The sequence below is a fragment of the Macaca thibetana genome, chromosome 15, assembly GCF_024542745.1.
Source record: "Macaca thibetana thibetana isolate TM-01 chromosome 15, ASM2454274v1, whole genome shotgun sequence".
NCBI classification, from domain to species: Eukaryota; Metazoa; Chordata; class Mammalia; order Primates; family Cercopithecidae; genus Macaca; species Macaca thibetana.
The window spans coordinates 18,380,616-18,397,409 of record NC_065592.1 but is presented as its reverse complement, the minus strand read 5'-3'; the positions used below and the strand labels follow the sequence as shown (position 1 = coordinate 18,397,409).

Here is a 16,794-nt window from a genome sequence, read left to right as displayed (position 1 = left end):
GTTGAAAGTAGGGGAAGGGGCACTGGAGTCACCATTTACTGGCCAAGTAACTGGGAGACCAGGTTTGTGAGTATCACAAGAAATGATATATTTTAAAAGGCTACATAAGCTGAAAGTCTACGGGACACTGGTTTCCTTCTGCTCAGGACAGTGTGTTAAGACATTTGTGGTTACAAATGCCCAATCGGGCCGGGCGCGGTGGCTCACGCCTGTAATCCCAGCACTTTGGCAGGCAGATCACCTGAGGTCAGGAGTTCGAGACCAGCCTGGCCAACATGGTGAAACCCCGTCTCTACTAAAAATACAAAAATTAGCCAGACATGGTGACAGGCGCCTGTAATCCCAGCTACTCCAGAGGCTGAGGCAGAAGAATCGCTTGAACCCAGGAGGCGGAGGCGGAGGCTGCAGTGAGTTGAGATGGTGCCATTGCACTTCAGCCTGGGTGACAAGAGCGAGACTTCGTCTCAAAACAAACAAAACAAACAAACAAATGCCCAATCGACTCTCCTCTTTTCATAGTGAACTCTGGCTGAATCAGATGGCCCAAAACAAAACTTTTAAGTTTAGGGCCTGCTTAGGTGTGAATGTAAACAAACTTCGATAGTCTTGGGAAAAGTTGTGATCTACAAAATGGTGTGGTGGTATGTGGATGGGGACACTAGAGGCAGTGTCACATGAAGATACACTGATACACTTCACACATCTTTGGCATTAGACAGATCTGGGTTTGAATTCTAGCTCTCTTCCTTTCCAACCTTGTGACTTTGGTTGTTTTAACCTTTGAGCCTCAGTGTCCTCATCTACAAAATGGTGATAATAAAGTGTCTATGAAGCTATTTTGGGATAAAATGACAGATTGTACGTACACGTATTTGTGCACAGAGCTAAGCAACTGGTGCTTCCAAATGGTAGCCACTAATTCAAGACAGTTCTTCAAAGGTCAGATGTTACAGGTAAAACACATTGGTTTTTTTTATCATTCTTTCTTTCTTTTTAAGTAAAAGTTATGTCTATGTGATTAACTGGATGACAGCAAGAAGTGGGTTCCTGTCCCATTTGGAGGAAGGCAAACGGAAATGAAGCCAGTTAAAGCTTTGTGGTGGGGGCGGGGGTGTGCGTGGATCTCTAACTCCCCAGGGAAAATGTGTGGGCTGGTGCACCAGAGGGTGCCTGAACCTGGGAGACAGCAGATGGCCCACAGCAGCCTGTCCCCTTCCCCTGGCCCACAAAGCACACGAAGAAGCCAACCAGCCAGCTCAGAAGCGGAAGATCTAACGTACTACTTCTGCAAATGGAAATCCACATACACTCAATGCAGAACGAAACAGACTCTCACCCCAAAAATATTAGTGAAAGTGCATACACTTTATTATGTACATTGTTGGAAAGGGAGGCCACCTGGAAAAACTCCTGCACTGGCACTGTGTTCCTAGAGCTCCTGCTATGCGTCCCTCCCAAGTGATTTAACTTCAACCTATTGGACTATGAATTCACAAGGCAGAAAAGTCAAGGTCATTTGCTATCTGGAGACAGGAGAACTCAAGGATCCAAAAGCACTGTTACTCTTAAGTTGCAGAAGAGATTTTCAGCCAGGATATGGAGCCTCCTGGTCCTCAAGGGTAAGCCACCTCACACAACGGATAAAACCATCATTTAAAAATTCAATATATAAGTGCAACTTGAGTTTAAGTTGCACTGCTCCACACCTCTAATAAACTCAGCTAGGAGCCAGATACATGGTAGTTCAAGGCTTCCTAAAATAAGCTTGAAATTGGGGTACAGGGGAAGGGACATCCATTGGCTGGATGGACACAGTGGTTCGGCTAAGGATAGCTATAAAGGCTCGTGCTGGGAAAGAAAGCTGTTATTCTTAGACTTCTCTAGGTGAACTCAGAGTCTCAAAGAGGAAATGTTACCAATGTCACCTGCCAGCTTTCTTGCCAGTAAATAGAATGCCAGGTTGCTCAGATTCATAGACATTTGCAAAACAGAAGATGTCTCCTAATATTATAGACTAAGAAATTGCTGTCCAGAGAAGCTGACCAGTTCCTCTTTCAGCATCAATATACATGATAGAAGAATGACTAGGTAAGTTTAAAAAGATCTACGTCTATATAGATATCGTAAAGTTTGACAGTATCTACCCAAGATAATTAGACATTATATAGTCAATACATTGTGAATTCCTTATACTATGTAATGAATGGGTTTGTAATCAAGATATTTCACAGTGTACCACAGTTAACAGCATGCAGATAGTAAAATATAATGGTTTCCTGAAGTTATCTCTTAAAAAAGTATTTTAGTCCTTAAGCTATTCAAATGGATATATAACAATTGCATATAGAATGTAGAGAAATTTTTATTACAAAATTAAAACTATTTAAAATCTGATATATGAAAATAGGCAACAGTGAGAAAAAAGCACTTTTGTGACAAATATTTAGCTAGTTTGAAAGGCAGAACACAGAGGAATCATTTACTCACAAAGAAAGCTCAAAGAAGTTAAAACATGGATGTATTTTTAAAATGACCACTATAGTAGTGAATTTAAAAGTCTTTGAAGGGTTAGAGTAATCTTTTTCATTAGTCTTGACTATTGCTGGTTCTGACAAGTATAGACAAGAAATGGCTACTCTCAAATAAGGATTATTCTGAAACATGGTCTGGATTTAGAAAATAAATGAACATTAGGCGAATTTTCTTAATTAAGACTCTGCGCCGGGCGCGGTAGCTCATGCCTGTAATCCCAGCACTTTGAGAGGCAGAGGTGGGTGGATCACCCGAGGTTAGGAGTTCGTGACTAGTCTGATCAACATGGTGAAACCCCATCTCTACTAAAAAAAAAAAAAAATACAAAAATTAGCTGGGCGTGGTGGCATGAGCCTGTAATCCCAGCTACTGGAGAGGCTGAGGCAGGAGAATCTCCTGAACCTGGGAGGTGGAGGTTGCAGTGAGCGGAGATCATGCTATTGCACACCAGCCTGTGCAACAAGAGTGAAACTTCATCTCAAAAAAAAAAAAAAAAAAAAAAAAAAAGACTCTCCGGCTCCGGAGTAAGGCACACTTGACCTAGAGAAGCTGGCTGTGGTGTAAGGTCATCCCTTTCTGCAAAGCATTTATCCAGTCAGCAGTGTCAGGTGGCAGTTACAGCCCAGGTTGCCTCTGGCCTGGGTGCTTAGGGGGTTCAGAATGAGTCAGTGGAAGTCAAAACAAGAGGGATCTAACCTACTACGTAATAATCTAAACATACAAACTTTTAACTATTTTAAGACTAACAGATTACCTTCTATAATCACCAATCTCTCAGTATTTACAAGCTAACAATTCTTTCACCTATTTTTATAACTGCTATGCATTCTGGGAACACCACAATTGACATATGGAAAAGGAAAAGCCCTACCCTCTTTTTATGAGTTAAAGGCTCATTTGGTCCCCCACTTCATCCTTGGAAGGGTAGCGCTCATTTCTATGCTAGCCTAGATGGCCGTGTTTTGCCGCTATGATTCCTTGCAGCATATCTATGGGCAGAGGGAAGACAATTGTTGAGTTTTTCTCAGCAGCAATGGTGGTCAGTGTCTGCAGGTACCGGAGCTGAAGGGCTGCAGGAGATTCAGTGATGACCATGGAGGCTTCTTTCAGAGCCCTGGATGCATTCATTTCTCCTTCGGCTGCAATAACCTATGGAGAGGTGAAAGGAGAGGTTGAACTGGAGAAAACCACATGGTGACACGCAGCACTCTTTAACCTGGGGTGCGTATACCTCAGGTGGTCCACAAAACTTTCCAGGGTGTATGCCAGAAGAGTTTTAAGGAAATCAGTTTCTACATACTCAGTTTCCATACGCTTCTTTTTCTAAAACTGACTTGCCTGAGTAGTGCCTGGATCAAGACATTCTCTTTTTTTATTTTTATTTATTTATTTTTTGAGACGGAGTCTCACTCTGTCGCCCAGGCTGGAGTGCAGTGGCAAAATCTTGGCTCACTGCAAGATCCGCCTCCCGGGTTCACGCCATTCTCCTGCCTCAGCCTCCCAAGTAGCTGGGACTACAGGCGCCCGCCACCTCGCCCGGCTAATTTTTTGTATTTTTAGTAGAGACGGGGTTTCACCGTGTTGGTCAGGATGGTCTCGATCTCCTGACCTAGTGATCTGCCTGCCTCGGACTCCCAAAGTGCTAGGATTACAAGCGTGAGCCACCACGCCCAGCCAAGACATACTCTTTTACTACAGCCTTTCTCCCATTTTCCAGGGTAACAAACAAAGGGATAATTCAAAATACTGAGCAGGATTGAGAAAGCAAGTAACTTTAATGACTGCATGCAAATCCTTTTGCAAGTCAGGAGGATTTCCAATTCTCTGATGAGTACCTTACTAAACTGAAAGCTGACAGGTCGTTATAAATATTTTTTGATGAAAGACTGTGATGTGATTTTTTTAGCACATAAATTCAAAGGGAGTGCTAAGAACTGTATGATACTACTTTAAACAAAACTTCCATTTCCATCTACTTATTTATGTAAATAAGGTTTCAAAGTCCTTATAGCTATAAAAATGAAAAATAGGAATAAAACTGATGCTGAATCCTGTCTCATTCTAGCATTAAACAACAGCCATCTATACATGTACGATTTAATTCTCATTCGTCTTATGAAGACAAGCATTTCTAGTAAACATCAACTTCTTGTACTGGGTGCAGTGGCTCACACCTGTAATCCCAAAACTTTGGGAGGCCAAGGTGGGCAGATCACTTGAGGTCAGGAGTTCGAGACCAGCCTGGCCAACATGGCAAAACCCCGTCTCCACTAAAAGTACAAAAATTAGCCAGGCATTGTGGCAAGCACCTGTAAATCCAGCTACCTGAGAGGCTGAGACAGGAGAATTGCTTGAACCCGGGAGGTTGCAGTGAGCCAAGATCATGCCACTGCACTCCAGCTTGGGTGACAGAATGAGACTCTGTCTCAAAAAAAATTGACTTCTTATTTAGGAGAAATTCTGAAATGTTTGTAGAACCTTGTTTTTAGTTACAGGAAATTCTGTGAAATGTTTGTAGAACCTTGTTTTTAGTTACAGGAAATTTTTAAAAATTAATTCTAATTTATGGACTAAATGTGTTGCAGTAGGTTAATAAAATAATTCATGACAAAATATACGTTAGGAAAAGAATCTGGGGGAAGTGAAGGTGCAATAAAAAACTTAGGTTTAAGAAGAAGAAGAAAAAAAAAACAATAAAAAGCTCCTGACCGTTAAGAGTTTACTTACATATTTTTAATGGATAACTACATCATTATTATTTCTCATTGGGTACATTTAAAAGAATGATGTTAACAGTTTTATTTTAAAATGTCAATATTTACAACATGCCATGAATTATATTCTTGGCAAGTACATAAATTCAAGATGAAAATTTTTACATGCCAATTTAAAATGTTTGATGGGCTTTATAGTTTTTCTAAATTCTGTAAGGGGTTTCACAGGCAAAAAAGTTTGAAGATCACTCGAGCAGTGGAGAGAACAGGAGCTCTGGAGTCAAATGGACTTGAGTTCAAATCCCAAATCTAACATTTACCAGCCGAATGTCCTCAGAGAGGTTACTGAACATCCTGAACCTCAGTTTCCCATTCTTAAAGCAGACTAACATGTACTTCAGAGGACCACTTGTGAGAAAGACAGAGAAAGTATATAAAGTGTTAAAGGAATAAAGGGGGTTATTACAGAGGAATGGCAAGACCTGATTTTCGGGTCCAACTGTGCTTTAATGCACAAAAGATTCAAAGTAGTTACTTTAATTCATAATCCTAGGAGAAGGAAAGGTATTAAGATACCATAATTTTCAAGATTTAAAGTACAGTTTCTCCAGGTTATTATCCTCACTTGAATCCTGAAAAATTAGTGGTCCATAATACTCCACGAATATCAGAATTGGAGGCAATGGTCTTATGCCCAGTGAAATTTCATTCACTTACACAGCAAAATTTGGGGGCCTTAAGCCCTGTGTAGGAGAAGCTAGGGATAGAGTGGAATCCCTAGCCTTCTTCAGCTCCTGGTCAGGTGGGGAAGGCAGACATGGAAGTAGATCATTTCATTCTGGTGTGATAAATGCTGACAGATATATGTACAAGGCACAGTGCTAGCACACAGAAGAAAGAAGCTTTTCCAGAGGGTGACGTGGTGAGGTTATAGAAGTTGAATATTAAATGATAAAATGTTTGCTGATTAGAAAAAGATGAGGAAGAATATTTTAGGCAGAACACATGAGATGGTAAAGAGGTATAAAAATGGTATATTCCAGAAAACTGTCAATGGCTGAATGCTATGGCAGGAAGAGGGGAAAGGTGAGGGATGAATGGGGCCGGGTTCTGAAGGGCAGTGACGGGCCAGGGTGTTTGGTTTTCATTCTGTGGGCAATGGGAAACTGCAGAATGATTTTAAGCAGATAATAACCTCCATCAGATCTAGTTTGAAAAAACTCTCTGATGGATGTCTGAGGTTAGAAGAGAAGGCAGTGAAAGCTGCTAGTGGAACCGCTTTAGAGTGGGTGGTGTGACTCACAGGTGGTGGGGACACAGAATGAAATGGTTTGGGGAGCTATTCTGCCTCCCTGAAGGAGGGCGAATCAATGGAATTTGGAAACTAGGTAGGAGGAGGAAAGGGGGACAGAGGCTGAGACCCAGGTTTCTAGGTTTTGGTTGCATAGGTTAGTGCCATTAATGGAGATAGGATACAGAATACGGTACTCACTGAGAGAAAGCATCTAGTTTATAGGGTAAAAACCTAATTTATCAAAGCCACCCATCACGTCCTGCAGGAACAAGGGTCAGCTCTGCTCAAAGAAAACCACAGAACTGTATTCCAAGGTAGGCACTAGAGAGAATACATCAGAAATCCCCTGCTATGACAGCAGTAGGCTCTGATTTTTTCCATATCATCTCAGATGTCCAATTAGGCACTTTTTTCTTTGGACATGGACCAGCTGGAAAGATACCTCATTTCCCACCACCAATCAATACATAATTGCTTGGCTGAGAAGCCAGACCCAACGGGCTGGGCATACATTTTGTTCATAGAAAAGCCACACTGAGCAAGCTGCCAAAGATGTAAACAACACCACCGGCTTTGTCTAAATACAGGCCAAGTACACTCTGTTGATAGGATCTTAGAGAGCAAAGCAAGCTATTTGTGGGTGAGCACAGCTTTTGTCCAATGTGTAGTAATCTCATAGCAATCAACATTTTATATTTACAGAATATCATTTTAAAGTCTGGCATTTTCATGTATGTGAAATTGGTGCTACCTGTCCCTTCTGTAGACCAGGTGGTCTGGGCAGAGGAAAGGGCAGAGAAAGGTGATCTGTATTTCTGCACTCCACCCTCTCAATTGATAGACTTCTACACCCAGAAACATGAGCCCAAAAGCATGTGCCAGGTGTTTTTCTGAGAGTTATGAAAAGGAAACAAAAGATGATGCAAACACAAAAGAGATTACATTTCAAGCCACTAAAAGCTGGTCTAAACACTTTAAAAACCAAACCTAACATACAGAGAAACACATGGGAGAATCTGTCTTCTGTGACTGGTTTCTTTCACTCAAATTATATGTGTGAGCACTTACATTCATTCTCTTTGCTACGTAGTATGCCTACGTGTGAATAAACCAGACTTCATCCATTCAGCTAGGAATGGACATTTGGATATTCTATAGTTCGGCTCAATGTGCTGGTGTGAACATTCTAGTACATGCCTTGGTAAACATATGAGTGCATTTCTGTTAGATTTATAGTTAGGAGTTGGAGCTGCTGGCTCATAGCGTACACAAATGTTCAGTTTGAATAGACGTTGCCAGACTGTTTTCCAAAGTGGTTGTATTAAGTTACACTGCCACCAGCAGAATATGAGAGTTCAAGTTCCTCTCTCACCCACACTGGGTTCTTTTCCGTTCTTTTCAGGCCATTCTGATAGCTGTCTAGTGTGACATCTGCTTATAATGTGAATTTGCATTTCCCAGATGGCTAATGAACCTAAGGAATTTTTCTGTAAAGTCTCTTAATCTTTAGTTTCTTCCACTCTATCTCACCTTTCCTGTGCAATTTATTTGTTGAAGAAACTGTGACCGCCCTATTTTCCATGAGAATTTCAAGACAATAAGCCTATGGTTGTTGCAGGGTTACTGTTTTACAGAAGGGCTAGGCTCATTGTGATTCTATGTGTGAACTCCAAGGCAGTCGCTGCCCGGGTTCATGAGCCTGCTTCTAGACTAACCCTACAGCCCCGTCCAAATGGGAGTATGGCAATTCACAATTCTAAGCGGTTTCTTCTCTCTTTTCTTACTGTTATAAAGGGAAGATAGAAACTTTCTTTCCAAACTCTTAAGAATGCTATGGAAAAGGCTCATAGCCCATCCTGGGAAGTCAGTCCTAGAGGAGGCAGTGAGGAGCAGAGGGGAATTCTAATTTCCACTGCCACTAATCAACTGTGTGACCTTGCAGATGTCACTTAACTTTTCTGGGCTTCAATTTTTCCTTTGAATAGTGGAATGGCAAACAAGTTTCATTTTTTTAAAATGTTTTTATTATTTAATTTTTAATTTAATTTAATTTTTTTGAGGAGTCTTGCTCTATCACCCAGGCTAAAGTGCAGTGGCACAATCTCAGCTCACTGCAACCTCCACCCCCAGGGTTCAAGCAATTCTCCTGTCTCAGCCTCCCAAGTAGCTGGGATTACAGGTGCCTGCCACCACGCCGGGCTACTTTTTGTATTTTTAGTAAAGACGGGGTTTCACCACGTTGGCCAGGCTGGTCTTGAACTCCTCACCTCAGGTGATCTACCCACCTCAGCCTCCCAAAGTGCTGGGATTATAGATGTGAGCTCGGCCTCAAGTTTTGTTTTTTAGAGCTAACTCTAAGCAGTTGAGGGTTGTTACCTGGAGTGCTGTAGAAGAGTTCTGAGGCCAAGTCTAAGCTCAGTGGAAAACAGTGCCATGGTTAATTACTAGCATGGCAATAGCAGGATGGAGTGGTAGCATCTGGGCTAGGTATTTGCCACCTATGGAAGATAGATCTCTGAGGATCCTTTGGGCTCTGACATTCTATATAGTATATGTATGGTACATTCTACTATTCAATCTGGTTTGGAAATGAGGCTTTTGGCTAATAACATATTCTAGTTAAAAGCAATTCCTAATTTTCAAAACAATTAGATGATAGGGCACATTTAATAACATCGTAAACATAATTTAATCTTCTAAATGTAATGGTTTTGAAAGAAGGCACTTGAGGGTTCTGCAGTACTATCAGGTTATCATCACAAAGCAACAATGATCCTATTAGGCAAACCTAAACATTCTGGTTAATAGAAAATTCTGAAGTCGCATGCCAAATGAGCTACTATCCTATTTGATGCTGGCTAAGAAATTATAGTGACCAGTTTGTGGCTTAAAGGGCATCCTAAGAACAGAACAGGGTTCTGTGGTCAGCCAGTTACCACCAGCTACTACTATTTTCTAACAATAACAAATTGGTTTGCTCCTTGTGTCTTGGGAGATTTGTCAAGTCCACAGCAACTCCTCCTATGAAAACTGCTTCTCTTCTTCAACCCATTCACAGGCATAGGGCTGTGGAACCATATTATTATGCTATCTTGGCACTTTGACCAAAGTTGGACCAAAAAGAATCTCTCTTCCGTGAATGTGGAATTAGGGCTGGTCTGTGTTCTTTAGTGTTCACCTGGCAGACACGTAAACCTGGGAGCTAGACATTCTCCACCACAAGCTATTTACAGTGACATGTAGCACAGGAAAGGGAATGACTAGTTCCCTGAACTGCCTTCTGGTTCCTGTTTTGGTGAGACTTGCCCCTACTTCCTACCCTTGGGTTTGGAAGATATCCCTGAACTTTTACACGTTATCATCTTTAAAGATACTCTTTTCTAGGTTAGATTAACAAATATTTCCTCAGTGCCTCCCAGAGGGGCCATGCCACCCATGCAGGGCTAAGACATTGGCAGATGATGATGAAAAGAAGGAAGAAAAAAGGCAGATGTCAAAGTAAGAGAATATAAACAAGAGGAAAAGAGAGAATGAGGAATAGGAAACAGTAAAAGGGAAAAAGATCCAGAGAAAAGAAAAAGAACAAAAAAGAAGCCAAAAATAAGTAAGAGATGGGTGGTATGGATGGAATGATGACCCACTTGCTCCGAAGCTGGAATTGTTAATTTATCTTTAATGATGAATTGGGAGAATAAAGTATGGTACACACAGTCATAAAAGAATGAGGTAAGTCTATATGTACTGATATGCCCATAGATATTGATATTAAATGAAAAAAGCAGAGCACAGAACAACATGTGCAGTATAACCCTACTTTTGTAAAACAAACAAGCCAGTAATCCAAAAACCTGGTCAAATAAAATCCAAATACACTCAACTGTTAAGAGTGGTGACCTCTGGGGGAATATGATTTGAAGTTACAGGGAGGGCTTTCACTTCTACTAACTTTACCACTTCAAGATTATTTCAATCTTTTACAACAAACATGTTTCACTTTTTTATAATTATTAATAAAAGAGAAAACTCAGTAAGACAAACAAGTTTTAAGAAAATGTTACCTTGGCGCGGGCCTCACGGGACGCTTCTGCTTCTGCAGCCATAGCTCTCTGGAGCTGCACAGGTAGTTTCACATCCTTGATTTCCACACGCTCCACCTTTATTCCCCAGGCATCAGTGGCATCATCCAGAGTAGACTGTTAGGAAGAGAGAAGACAAGCTAAATCTGCTCAGCCCAGATGCTGACAGAGGCTGTATTCACTGGGATTCGGAGGAGATAAGGTGCTGGGGAGAGTAGTGGAAAGAATGGTGATGCAGGGGCTAGCTCACTGATCCTGATAATATTGCTTGCAAGCTAATGCAGGGGTTAGCAAGCTTCTTCTAAAAGGGCCATATAGTGATTGTTTATTTGTAGTCTCTGTCTCAACTATTTAACCCAGCTGTTGTAGTCAAAAGCAGCCACGGATAATATATAAATAAAGGGCTGTGGCTATACTCCAGTCAAACTTTACTTACAAAAACTACAGCCTGTAGGCTACAGTTTGCCAACTCCTGAGCTAATGTGACTCTGTGTAAGCCATATTACTCCTTTGTGCTTCAACTTTCTCCCTTTAGAATGTCACGCGAATGAAACCACACATCTATTTCATAGGTTGTTGTGGATATCAAATACGATCATAGATTTTACCCACAATGAAGTATATACAAATAACAAGAATCCAGACTTACAGCACTCTGTCTTTTCTGAACAAGCTATGCTTAACTGAGTATCTGTAACTCAAGAAAGGCTGGAAAGCACAACAGTTATCATTCATGGGACTCACACACAGAATAAAGCTTTAGGAATACCTACACTATCTTGTAGAATAGCTTCTGTTCTAAACAAAAAGGTTATTATTGATTCTGGAAAAAAATACACACTGAAGAAAATTTTTAAAAACTGTACGCATGAGTGTTATTAACTCATGAACCGCTAATGTGAAAAATCTCCCCTCCCACCAAATTTGAAAAATTTTACGATGAAGGAAAATAAAAGGCCACAGACTCCCCACAATTTGAATTAATAAAAGGTTCTCAAAAAACCATTGACCCTTTGCTTCATTTTTCAACTTTTGGGAGGTAACAGCATCGACGCACTCCCCACCTGCATGTTGTGTGCGATTTCTTCTCTGTCAGAGAGGATCTGAGAAAGGTTCTTGGTGCCCAGAACATTCCTCAGAGTAGTTTGTGCCAAAAGACGGGTGGCTGAGTCAGCATTGGTGATATTTGCTACAGCCAGGGTTGCATTCTGAACGCGGTAATAGACCACACCATCCACGCTAATTGTCACTGAATCCTTAGTGAGGATCTACAAGATGAAGGAAGCAATTTTACATCTGTCAATGGTTGTTTTTTTGTTTTTTGACATAACTGTAAGGAATGTTATTCTACAGAATATCTTATAATACTAGCTGATTTTCTTTAGTAAGACATCAGACAGTTAATTATATCTTTTAAAATTTAATAAAATAAATGTATTTATTCAAGTCCATTAATTCATTCAATCATACAAATAATATTGAGATATCACTCAACAGCAGGCACCGTACTAGGTACCAGGGATTAAGGTAGGAAAAAACTTGGTTCCTACTTTGAAGGAGGTTAGGGAATCAAAGGAAGCTTTTAGGGGCAGCTGTGCGTAGCAGGGGTGATACTGAATTGAATCTTGAAGAAAGGAATACAATTTTTCTGGGGTGTTGGGTGGAGTGGAAGAACACTCAAGAGAGAGGCACTAGAGAGTCAAGGTTTGATAAACTACAAGTTGCCAAATATTACCCGAACAAAAAGTGCAAGAGGAATGTTTTTAAAGGGCAAGGTCAGCACAAAAACATATTTTACAGCATGCTACATAAAAATGTTAAACACGACCTAATTTTTTTTTAAGCTAAAAAGTTATCTGAGTAAGAGGCTCCAGGAAAACAGTTACATCAATCACTTAAACTTACTGAGACTCAGTTATCTTATTTGTAAAGTAGAGATTAATTATAGTACCTACTTTGCATTGTTGCTAGAATTAGTGCGCTAAATACATTCAAGTGCTCAGAAAAGTTCCTGGCACATAAAAGCTGTCTTATTATTTCATCTTGGATAACGGTGGTAACTTTACCGAATAAAACCTTAACTTGATTAACTGTAATAAGTTAATTTAGACAATAAATAAGCCAGCTGGGCATGATGGCATACACCTGTAGTTCCAGCTACTCAGGAGGCTGAGGCAGGAAGAGTGCTCCAGCCTGGGAATTCCAGCCTCTCTCACGGACAACATCAGGCTGGCACTTTTCTACTGATCATTTAAATGTCCTTCTCTCTGTGAAACTTTCTTGACTTACTTGGCAGAGTTAAGCACTCTTCCCTTGCACTTCCACTGCACCTTACTGTAGTGACATTATTTATTAACATTTCTACTTCTCTGAGTATGAATTTCTTAAGGGCAATTCTTGGTAACTCTAGCACTGACAGTGTGTTTGAAACATAGCGGGTAGTCAATAAATGAGAGATGAACTGAACTGAAATGTGGTCCTGAGAACAGTGAATGATGAGGAACAAAGGAGTGAGAGTTAGGAGACCTGAACTGTAGTTCCAGCTCTGCCTTCAGGTCCCTGGATGGCCTCTAGCAAGGCTTTTAACAGATTTGACCTACAGATTCCTCATTTGTGAGATGGCACTAATAATCCTGCCTAATTCTCCTCAAATTTCTGTGAAGATGAAATAAGAACATACTTGTGAATGAAGCCCTTTTGAAAGAGTAAACAGCTATGTAAATGGAAGGTAATAACAACAATGTTGTTAGATGGCTGTTTAGCCCTGCCAGACATCAGAGCAATGATCCTTTTTTAGTAATCTCAAAAGACTTCTAACGTGGAAGAGAAGTAGAGGATTTATAAATAAATGTACAGTGTATTACCATCTTGTATGAAAACTAATTATTTCCCATGACATGATGGGAAAATGTGTCAATTCCAAATTCTTGCCACTTTGACTTTGCCACAGCTTCTTTCTAAAGCTACAGCTTCTCTGCCTCCTGTTTATCATCGGCAAGGGTTTATCTCCCTTCACAGAAACTTCACAGGGGAATCAGAAAAAGGATTGCTTGCCAAGTTCTAATCTGCTTTGCATTCAGCAGCTTGCAGAAGAGGAAAGAGCCACTGGAAAGCAGAAGCTTAAACAGCAACTCTGCCAGATGTCTGTAACGTTTATAGTGGAAAATGCCAGAATGCCCAGCTACCCTGAAAGTGGCTCCCTCTGAGACTCGATCTTCCCTAGACGATGTGAAAACATACAGAGAATACTCTAAGTCTTGTTCTTATGAGTAAAATGTGGGCAAAATCACTTCTGGCATCACTAACTTTGGGTGGATTATAAAGTCTGACCTCACGCACTTCTTGGATCAGTACCAACAAGGAAGTTCCTAGGCTGGTTTCTGGTATTTGTGACATGAGAAGGCAACATGGCCAGGCTCCATCACCATGCTGAGTATCTGGCCTTTGGCCAGGAAACCCTGACAGCATTCTTCTGTCCTTCCCACTTCATGTTTTTAGGTTTTCTGTATGCAACGGTTATTATGCCTCCTAAGGACATGGTTGCCAGGAAGGCCATCACTTTTTCAGGGGCTATAAGGGAGCTCATGTACAATGCATTTAGCATGGAGCTGTGGAAAAAGCAGCACTATACAGGGAATCCGAAGAGCTCAATTTTAGTCTTGGCTCTGCCACTGTAATTTAGAGGAATTCCTTTGTTTCACTGCAACTATATACTTTCTAGGGATTCTGCCGTGAGTTTCATCTATGATAACATTTGTGAAGTAGTTTGAAAAGGCACAAAATAATCACTAGTATAAAATACAAAAAAAAAAAAATATTCGGGAGGCTGATGCAGGAGAATTTTATCTAAAATGCACCCAACAAGCAGTTTCTGCCCAACAAGCAGTTTCTAATTCTTTGGTTTCTAACCAATTTATCTAGACTAAAACCTTAAGAAGAAAAAAATATTATACTAAATAGGGTTTTCTATCAGAAACCATAGAAGAGAAACGTGGTAATAAAAATGGTGATAGTAATAACAATGATGATATTATTATACTTTCATTAGCATTACACTATATTTTCTAACAATCATCCCTCGGTATTTGTGGGAGATTGATTCTAGGACTCCCAGAGGATACCAAAATCCAAGATGTTCAAGTCACTTATATACAGTGGCACAATATTCACATACAATTTATGCACATCCTCCTTTATACATTAAATCCTTTCTAGAGTACTTATAATACTTAACACAATATAAATACTATGTAAATAGTTGCTATACTATACTGTTTTTTAAAATTTGTATTATTGTATCATTGTCTATTGCTTTTTTCCCCAAATATTTTTGATTCATGGAGCCAACCATATAATCTATGTACATTTTCCTGTATACTTTAAATCATCTGTAGATTACTTATATTATCTAACACAATACCTACACATCACTTCATTCATGTGGATTCAGTGCCATACTTGTTGTATGATAAATTCAAATTTTGCTTTTTGGATCTTTGTGGAGTTTTTTTCCTAATCTTTTCAGTCTGTGGTTGGCTGAATCCCTGTATGCAAAACCTATGCATGCAAAGGGCCAACTGTAATACTAACAGTAAGAACTTATACAGTACTTACTATTTATCAGTCGTTGCTCTAAGCACTTCTCAGAACCACCCTATACAGTAGTTCTTACTATTACAATCTCTATTTTCTGGATGAGGAAACTGAAGCACAGATAAGTTAAAGGACCTGCTTAAGGTCACTGAGCTAGAAATGCTGAAGGCAGTCAAGATCTAAAGCCTATTCTCTAGCCAGGCACAGTGGCTCACGCCTGTAATCCCAGCACTTTAGGAAGCCAGGGCAGATCACCTGAGGTCAGGAGTTTGAGATCAGCCTGGCCAACATGGCAAAACCCCGTCTCTACTAAAAATAGAAAAACAGTAGCTGGGCGTGGTGGTGCATGTCTATAGTCTGTTACTTGGGAGGCTGAGGCATGAGAATCACTTGAACCCAGGCGGCAGAGGTTGCAGTGAGCCAAGATCACACTACTGCACTCCAGCCTGGGCAACAGAACAAGACTCTATCTCAATTTAAAAAAAAAAAATTTAAAATGAATAAAGCCTATGTTCTAACTATGCTGTCCCTCATTGTAAAGCACTTTCACGCCAGGCGCGGTGGTTCAAGCCTGTAATCCCAGCACTTTGGGAGGCTGAGACGGGCGGAACACAAGATCAGGAGATCGAGACCACCCTGGCTAACACGGTGAAACCCCGTCTCTACTAAAAATACAAAAAATTATTAGCCAGGTGCGGTGATCTACTCGGGAGGCTGAGGCAGGAGAATGGCGTGAACCCGGGAGGCGGAGCTTGCAGTGAGCTGAGATCTGGCCACGGCACTCCAGCCTGGGCGACAGAGACAGACTCCGTCTCAAAAAAAAAAAAAAGCACTTTCACATGTGATATCTCAGTTATTCAAAGAAAACCTTACCTCCTGAGGAGGAATATCAAATGAAATAGTTCTCATGTCCACTTTGATGAAGCTGTCAGTGCATGGCAGAATAAAAAACAAACCTGCAACAAAGATACACACATTATACAGACACAGCAACCTAATCAGTTCACTTCTCCATTCAGTTTTAAGAAGATCAACCTAATGAACAGAAAAGTCATCAGTTCATCTTCGTGAATGAGCCAGAAGCCAGGTACGATAACGTTGATTCCTCTTGCTTACTTCCCATATTTGACTGTCCCCACTAAAGTCTGTGGAGTTAATTTCCTTAATCCACTGTTGCTATCACTCTTCCCCCCACCGCCCCACCGGGACCAATGCAATCATTTCCCAGGCCATCCTTCTATTTTTTGTAGTTTCTCTCCTATAATATATTTCCTAAGCTGCAAGCAGAGCAATCCCCCCTAAAATACAAACCCTGCCCCACGCATGGTTCTGCATAACTCGCCTTTGTTCCCCTCTTCAGCCACTTCCCCTCTCTTCACACCCTGCCCTCTTGCTGGCCGATCTACTTGCTCTGCAATACTCTCCTCTTTGTTGCTTTGTGTATGTTGCTATTTCCATTGCAAACACCTCCTGTTGGTTAACACCTTTCAGACCTCAAGACTCAGTCAAGATGTAACTTTCAGAAAGACTTGCCTCAGCCTACTACTAGTTTGGATCAGTAACACTTCTCAGGTTTTCTCTTTTC

The 16,794-nt window shown here is 40.7% G+C and overlaps 1 protein-coding gene across 1 annotated transcript in view; it reads right to left on the bottom strand.

Moving 5' to 3' along the window:
• Window positions 1–1,344: 1,344 nt before the first annotated feature.
• The window catches only part of STOM (stomatin), a 296,176-nt gene continuing 280,726 nt past the window's right edge, over window positions 1,345–16,794 (bottom strand). Inside the window, exons 5-8 of the mRNA XM_050761891.1 lie at window positions 16,083–16,165; window positions 11,681–11,884; window positions 10,599–10,733; window positions 1,345–3,681 (exon numbers count right to left, since the gene is read on the bottom strand). Coding sequence (XP_050617848.1) covers window positions 3,475–3,681; window positions 10,599–10,733; window positions 11,681–11,884; window positions 16,083–16,165 — 629 coding nt within the window. The 3' untranslated portion in view covers window positions 1,345–3,474. The remainder of the gene's footprint in view (window positions 3,682–10,598; window positions 10,734–11,680; window positions 11,885–16,082; window positions 16,166–16,794) is intronic.